The 8,458-nt window shown below is 35.2% G+C and overlaps 1 protein-coding gene across 1 annotated transcript; it reads left to right on the plus strand.

Annotated features, from left to right (window-relative positions):
* On the plus strand, nucleotides 1–4,750 carry LOC114746087 (probable methyltransferase PMT2). The gene is given in 8 exon segments (XM_028934270.1): nucleotides 1–221; nucleotides 990–1,420; nucleotides 1,423–1,640; nucleotides 1,785–1,995; nucleotides 2,173–2,467; nucleotides 3,012–3,383; nucleotides 3,623–3,700; nucleotides 4,148–4,750. Coding segments are annotated over 7 exon segments (1,830 nt in total). The 5' UTR covers nucleotides 1–221; nucleotides 990–996; the 3' UTR covers nucleotides 4,380–4,750.
* The last annotated feature ends 3,708 nt before the right edge of the window (nucleotides 4,751–8,458 follow it).

Below are 8,458 nucleotides of genomic sequence, written 5' to 3' on the forward strand. Positions count from 1 at the left end.
TTATATATGATTGCAGAAGCTTTTTAGGGTTTAAAGAGAGGGAGAAGGGAGAGTCAGTGGGAGAGATTTTTATTTACACGTTTCGCTGCTGGATCGAGTCCCACGTCTGTAGCATTACCATACTGATTACTGAACATCATTGTTTGTTTTATCGGAAAAAGTTATCTCCTTTGGAAATCTGGGATCTTTCAACTATTGGGTAACCCACCTTCATCGGATCGGTGAGAGATCTCCACTTTCAGCTTTGGTTCATTTCCTTCTTCTTGTTGTCATCTCTTTCTTTCATTTCATTTCATTTTGTAACTCGTTTTTCTGCTAGAGCATTAAAATTGAAGTTCTAGCTCCGTTATGAGGCTGAATTGGCTTCTGATGAGCTAACTTTTGGCCATTTATATGTTCTTTTGTGGGTAATTGTTGGTGGATCCATTCACTTGACTGAGTTAATTGTGTGTTTCATGTGTTTTGAGTTGTGGTGTTTTGGGAAATTATGAAGTGCATCAGCCTTCCATGCTGGTCACGAAGAGGGACAAATGTAGCCACTGGTGTCTAAGCACTCACTGTTGAGCAGATCTAATTAATATTATTATTATTTTTTTGATAACTGAGCAGATCTAAATTTAGCCTCACCTATTTTGGCCTCTTTAACCAATTACTGACAAGTAATTGCTCTGTGTTGGTGATGAAAGTAAATTGGCATGATTTGTTTTACTCATGGAAGCTTGACTAAATTATATTATTACCAAACGACGATTGCTAGCTATTCGGTGATCGACTGGATAATCCATTTGTTAATGCTTGTTGAAGTTTATCACTTCTGGTCTACTTCATTGGATGCAAGTGTCTTGCTCTGACTCATGGTTGATTTCCAGTCCGGAACTCTGGATCTTGAGCGAAATGTAGTAGTAAATAACCTTGCTATTTGGGGATTTCTAATTCTTCTTTCTGGAAGCACGACTTCTTGATCTTATAGATTTAGTTCTTATTTTCAGGTACTTCATGGCAAAATTAAGTTCCGCTGATGGCAGGACTAGAAGTTCTGTGCAGATCTTTATAGTGGTGGGTCTTTGCTGTTTCTTCTATATATTGGGTGCATGGCAGAGGAGCGGTTTTGGAAAGGGAGATAGCATAGCTGTGGCGATTACTAAGAATAATGCAGACTGTAGTATAGTACCTAATTTAAGTTTTGACTCTCATCATGGTGGAGAAGTTAGCAAAATTGATGAATTTGAGTCCAAACCTAAGGTTTTTAAACCATGTAAAGATCATTATACTGATTACACCCCTTGCCAAGATCAAAAGCGTGCCATGACCTTTCCTAGAGAGAACATGAATTATCGGGAGAGACACTGCCCTCCTGAGGAAGAGAAGTTACATTGTTTGATCCCTGCACCCAAGGGATATGTAACTCCATTTCCTTGGCCAAGAGTCGTGATTATGTTCCTTATGCAAACGCACCCTACAAGAGCCTGACAGTCGAAAAAGCTATTCAGAACTGGATTCAATATGAGGGAAATGTGTTCAAATTCCCTGGTGGTGGCACCCAATTTCCTCAAGGTGCCAATAAATATATCGAGCAGATTGCTTCTGTTATTCCTATAAATGATGGCACAGTGAGGACAGCATTAGACACTGGTTGTGGGGTATGTTTTTCGCCCTAGTTTCCTGAAAATTTTTGTTTATATGCCATGTTGTATATACTATTTTGCTTATCAACATGATCAGCTTCTGTTAGATTCTGTTTTACCTTTAAATTCTTAATTCTTTATGTTGGTTGGTTCACTTAGGTGGCCAGTTGGGGTGCATATCTTTGGAGCAGAAATGTTATCGCCATGTCATTTGCACCAAGGGACAATCATGAAGCACAAGTACAATTCGCTCTTGAAAGGGGTGTGCCTGCTGTCATAGGTGTTCTGGGTACCATAAAGATGCCTTATCCATCTGCAGCCTTTGATATGGCTCATTGTTCTCGTTGCTTGATACCTTGGGGGTCAAATGGTGAGGATTTTACATTAAATACTCCCCGCCTTACTGTTAAGTACATGCTTCAATAAGAAGTGACTTCAATATGACCCCCCGTCCCTCCCTGCCTCTGTTTAACATGTATTTTATTGAGTATTAATTGTGATTATAACTGCAGTGGTTTGGTATTGCACTTTGATTGTTAATTTGCAGATGGAATGTATATGATGGAAGTTGATCGTGTTCTCAGACCTGGCGGTTATTGGATTCTTTCGGGTCCCCCAATTAACTGGAAAGTCAATTACAATGCCTGGCAGCGGCCTAAGGAGGAACTTGAAGGAGAGCAGAGAAAGATTGAGGAGATTGCTAAGCTCCTTTGCTGGGAGAAGAAGTCTGAGAAGGCTGAAATTGCTATTTGGCAGAAGACTGTAGACTCTGAAACTTGTCGTAGAAGACAGGAAGATTCTAATGTTAAATTCTGTGAAACAACAGATGCTGATGATGTCTGGTATGGCTCTGGTTCTATTGTTTTACATAATTTTTGATATAGGACATTGTTCATATTTAATATGTTTTTTCTTTCTTTCCATGGGAGGAAGCTACTTAGGTGATGAACCATTTATCAAGGACTTAGCCCTGTATTTTTATGCAAATCCATTGAATTATATTGTCCCTACTGAAATGACTGTTACCCTGTGTACTGAAATAAAGAACAATTTCTTTCTCTATCGATTTTAACCCCTGGTATCACCTTTTCATCCTTTGAAGTAAATACAATATGTAGTTAATGATGACTTGATTTTTGCAAATATTATTATGACAGTGCTTTTAAAGGATATGGCACTGCTTTCTACGATGACAATGTTCCAAGTAGTTATTGCCTTAAAAAATAATATGAATGCATTCAAGACTTGTTTGAGAATACTATTAACAAAAGAATTCATTCCAGTGTGCTTTTTTAAATATATAATTGCTGAAAATCTAGGTAAATTTATCTTCTTCATAAAGATTAGTTAAGTCTGACCTGAAATGACTCTGTTTTGTGGCTATAGGTATAAGAAAATGGAGGTCTGCATTACTCCCACTAGTAATGGTTCGGGGAGAGATCTTAAACCATTTCCCGAAAGACTGTACGCCATCCCACCTAGAATTGCTAGTGGCTCTGTTCCTGGATTTTCTGCTGATACATATCAGGATGATAACAAAAAGTGGAAAAAGCATGTAAATGCTTATAAGAAAATCAACAGACTCTTGGATTCTGGAAGGTATCGCAATATTATGGATATGAATGCTGGTTTAGGTAGCTTTGCTGCTGCAATTCAATCTTCGAAGTTATGGGTTATGAATGTTGTGCCAACTATAGCTGAGAAAAACACCCTGGGTGTCATATATGAGCGAGGACTGATTGGCATCTATCATGACTGGTATGTTTTCCTAACCCCCCCCTGGCGGTAATTATGGCATCTATGAATCTTAGATATCTAAATACTCATTTATAACCTATCAAATTTTATATTGTTATTCAAATTACTACGTAATCCTTCGGCAGCAAGATTATGTTATGAAGAAGAGTGCCAATGGTGTTATGTGCTGTCGTTTATTATTGCTTACTATATTTTGTCAGCTGTTAGAAGTAAGCTTGTTGAACTTTGTGTTGATCCAGGTGTGAAGCCTTCTCCACATATCCAAGGACGTATGATCTCATTCATGCCCATGGTCTCTTTAGTCTATACAAGGACAAGTAAGTTCCTTTGTTAAATTTAATTAAACTTCTGGTGCTTTCATATTCTGTTGCTAGTGCCATTGTTTCTTAGCTATGGCTAAACTATAAGCAGTGCTTGATCATGTCTGTTTGGTGATCTTAATCATTGTTAATGTATCAACACTTGAAATAGATTAATGAGTCTGCGTAACTTGTCGGTTGAGATGCAACTTTATGGAGAGTCCATCTGCTCGGGGGTTCATCTTTTAGTGAGAATTCTATTAGCATTTTTGTTGATCTAAGCTTTTCAGTTGTCAGCAGTCACTCTTGTGCCTGTTTAGTTTGTCTTTATAATTTCGTCACATAGATTTACATTTCTAGTCATTTGCAGAACCACATGTTTTTATTTCTCTCCTGTTGTTTCTTCAGAAATTCTGTTATCCCCTTTCATGTGCCTGAAGTTTGCGTGTCATGATTGTAATGCAGATGTAATGCAGATGATATTCTTTTGGAGATGGACCGGATTTTGCGGCCTGAAGGTGCTGTCATATTTCGCGATGAAGTTGATGTCCTAATCAAGGTAAAGAAAATAGTTGGTGGCATGCGATGGGATACTAAACTGGTTGATCATGAGGACGGTCCCCTAGTCCCTGAGAAGATTCTGATTGCTGTGAAGCAATACTGGGTTATTGGTGACAATTCCACGTCCACACAATGAACACACAAGACAAATTGAACGGCACAGGCTTGCCCGTTGGCTGCCAGTTTCTTTGCATGAATGATCATGTGACAGGTTTCATTTATGTTTTTTTCATGAGCCAGTTTTGCTTAACTTATCATCACGACTGGCATAGGGAAGGTACGCACAGGAATTATGCTTAAATATTCGCTTCTCCAATGTTGTTGTTGTGGTTAATTTATTGGACCAGACTCAAAGCTCTGCTCTTGAGTTTTATGATATTAGTCTTCTTTTCTTTTTATCCTTGTCTAGGTTAATTATATTGTTGTACAACGCTACTACATCTGTATGTCGAAAAGTCAAGCACAATGCTGGCCTTTCTCAGCAATTAATTCTTTATTTTTCTGACACAGGCTCTTTGACGTTCGAATTGTTCTTTTGCTTGTAGCAGAAGTTTGCCTATGCTCATCCCACTTGTAGTCCATATCACTAGTTCATGTTGGTGAATTATAAAGTCTAAAATGAGTTACATTATTCCGTCCCACTTAGTTCATGATGTGCTCTCAACTGACAAAAGTTCTGTCATGTGGGACGCTTGGTATGCTTGGCGTACTATCGGCATGCATCAAAAGGCAAAAGTTGAACAACCGTACTTATTCCTATTTTCTTGACACTAGCACGGAGAAAAAAGATTAAGATCTAATTTTATTTCAGAAGTTTTCAAATAAAAATTATGTGTATCTGAGGTTTTTTGCTGAATTAATATAGCCTAAAATAAAATAAAAATATCACCTCAAAAAGTGTTAAAGAAAAGGAGAAAAATTACTCTCACTGTTTAAAAATTAATGTTAACCATTAATATTTTTAATAATCAGGGGTAATGTTGTTAATTTTTTTAATACTTCCAGAGCGTGGATCTGATAAAAATTTCCAAATATTCATCGTAACACTCATGCAAAAAGTTTTGAAACAAGAGTGCATCTTAACTAGTAGAAATGAACCTGCAAAGTAATTTAGGAGGCAGCAACAAGTAATTGTGTCTAAATACTTTTGAGTGGCCAATTACGGCAATTCCTTGCACAGTTTTATGGGTGTACATGATTGACATCTGATGTGAATTTGTATAGATGAATGAAATTTGAGTAGTTAATTATAAGCAGATGGAGACTTGGCTCAGGCCCCACCGACAGCATTCCAAGTGGCCAAATACACAGACTGGTCTGAGTCGTTTTGTAGTAAGTGAACAGAAGAAACAAGACTGATGCTGAAGGCTGAAGCCTTCGCCTGGTGGCCTCCCTTGGATTCTTAACCACTGCTCTCTCTATCTATTTTACATAACTCTGCTTTCCTCCTATGGACCCACCTTCCTCCTAATTTCATGCTTCAATGGTGTTTTTTCTTTTTAATTTTATTTTTGCAAATCAAAACACTTTTTTTTTAACTATTTTGAATTAAAGCAGCTTCAGTTAAAGAATGTTAATAATAATTATAAAAAAAACGACTGTCCTAGTGTGACTTCTCCCTTTTCATGCTTCAAATTTAAAACCGAAATTCTTTTTATCACTTGATTTAACCATCACTAAATGGTTGTTTAGTTATTTGTCTTTTACCATACTCATAATAAATATTAGTCTTCCTTAAGATTATGATAGAAAAAGGTATGTTCCTCTAAACTATGTTTGATCCACACAAAAAAAAAGTTGGGAATTGAACTTTTAATTATTTGCTTAGTTCAACGAATGAGATGAGAGGAATCTCAGTAGAGGAGAGGAAGAAAGTTTATGGAGGGGGCCTTTTTTTTTTTTTTTTAAAGGGGTGGGGGTTGGGGGGTCCCCTTTGATTTGGTTGGAAGGAGGGAAGGAGGTGGGTTTTAACTGTTTCTCTCAAATCTTCCCATTTCGGAGAGAAGCACTTCCTCCATTTCTTCTAACTAAAGGAGCTAGCATATAAAAAATAGATGATTAATTTATAAATATTAAAAAATTAATTTAGTTATGTATAATAGATGTGTCGATATTTTTTCTCAATTATTATATTTAATCATGTATTTTTAATATGTGCCGTCAATAGGAATACTTTGAATAAAATATTGCAAACTTAAAAAGTAAAGTGAATTGAGATTTCATATTCAAGATGAAAATAAATCTCTTGTCTAACTCTGATAATTAGGATTGGAGATAGTATCTATTTTCGTTCTGTTTAACCAAACAGAATCCTTCCCTGTCCTCCTATTTCTAAGGTAACAAAGCTTTTTGTCACTTATCCCAACCTCACTTGAGTTAGGATATATTATCAAAATTTTACTCAAATAAGTCTAAACATCATTGATATATACATAAAATAAAAGTCTCATTTATCCTTAATGAAAGGCCAAATAATTGAAGGGGCAGATGGTTTGTGGCTATTAAATTAAGGATAAGTAGGGGTGGGCGTGATTTTTGCACAGAGAATGTGGTGCATAATAGGAGCATCATAAATGCATGTCATATAAGTGTCCGTTTTGGAGGTACCTGCTTTGATATGAAAGCCTATTTAATGCCAATACTTATGAAGGGGCCTTCCCATGTCATTGCTGTCTATTTTTGTGTGGTTAAGTTCACATCTCCCTGTATTAATTCCCCATTGCCTATTGGCTTCCCCCTTGTCCACTGTTGCTTTTCAATTCAATCTTTTTACCATCATATAATTATTTGTTTTAAAAATTAGGAATATGTGTAAGACTTACTTTTATTTTCATCTTTTACTTTCATATTACCTTTTTTATATTTAATTAATATGCATATATGAGCAAAGAATGAATGACATTTTTCAATTTCTATTGAATGATGCTATGATATTGATACACATCCTCCATCACTAGCTATATATGTCACTTTCACTATATGACACAGTCAAAAGTTTTGTTAAAATTACTTAGGGTTTTCAAACTTTTTAAAAATCACCATAACTTTATGAAATTACTATCATTAAATTGTTATTATACTCCATCTTAATTATTAAATATATTATATCTCTTATTCATTCCCTCCATCATAATTTTTTTGATTATTTAATGAGGAGTGAGTATGGAAAAAATATTTAAGGCTGCTTAAATTCTGTAAAGTGATTTACCTCTTAAATATTCTAGAATATGACTTGCATATAAGGAAGGAAGGAGTACTAATTTGACCACAAAAATCATAGGGCCTCGATGCCTTATGATTCCAAGAATTCTTATAAAAATACTAACAAATTACCTACTAATTAAATTATTAATAGAATTTGAAGGGTTATGAGATACAATTCTTGTCATGTTTTATATTATGATTACTTAATCATATATATATATATTATTATATATATTATTATGCTGTATTGGAAGTTAAAAAGTATATTCGAAGTACGATATTCCAAGTCAGAAATTGTTATATATTCTTAAAGCAACATGCCATTCGTACTATTCCTCAATAAAAACAATATAAATATAAAGAGAACATACCCATGAAAAATAGAAAGAATATACAAAAAAGATAATTATTTTTAATTATTTTTTTGGGGGAGATATCTAATGATAATTTTTCTTCTAAAAGAATCCAGCCCCTTCAAATTTGATTGGCTCTTTTTTAGGGCAAATTGGCTCTTGTGATTTTACATAACAAGCATGAAAAGAATAGAAGGATTCGTGAGAGGTTTGCAACCTCAAACGTTATCTGCTTATAGTAATTGCAAGCCTCTGTGTCTGTGAGTGTGTGTAACCAAGAAAATTGTATCATCAGGGAACTACATACCCATTTACAGCTATACGAGGACGAACAGGTTCCCTCCATGTCCCTTGTCTCTTCATTGTTTTTCCATAACTATATCCCGCTTTAAAAGGAAAAAAAAAAATCTGATTTTGGTTTATGTGTATTAACCCCATTAAATTAAAAAAAAAAAAATCTGATTTTGGTTATTGTGTATCAGCCAACTTCCTTTTTTTGTGATAAAAAACCAAAGATGGGACTAAGATCAGTTAATCAAGTGAAATATTGATTAGTCTTGCTTTTATTTCCTACGGTAGTTGGCACCCTTTCTGCTGAAAGGGAACAAATCATAAGGAGTTTTTTTTTTTTTTTTTTTTTTTTTTTAAAAAGAAAGTA

Source organism: Neltuma alba, unplaced genomic scaffold, assembly GCF_004799145.2.
Source record: "Neltuma alba isolate B1F8T4 unplaced genomic scaffold, ASM479914v2 tig00004892_pilon, whole genome shotgun sequence".
Taxonomy (NCBI): Eukaryota; Viridiplantae; Streptophyta; class Magnoliopsida; order Fabales; family Fabaceae; genus Neltuma; species Neltuma alba.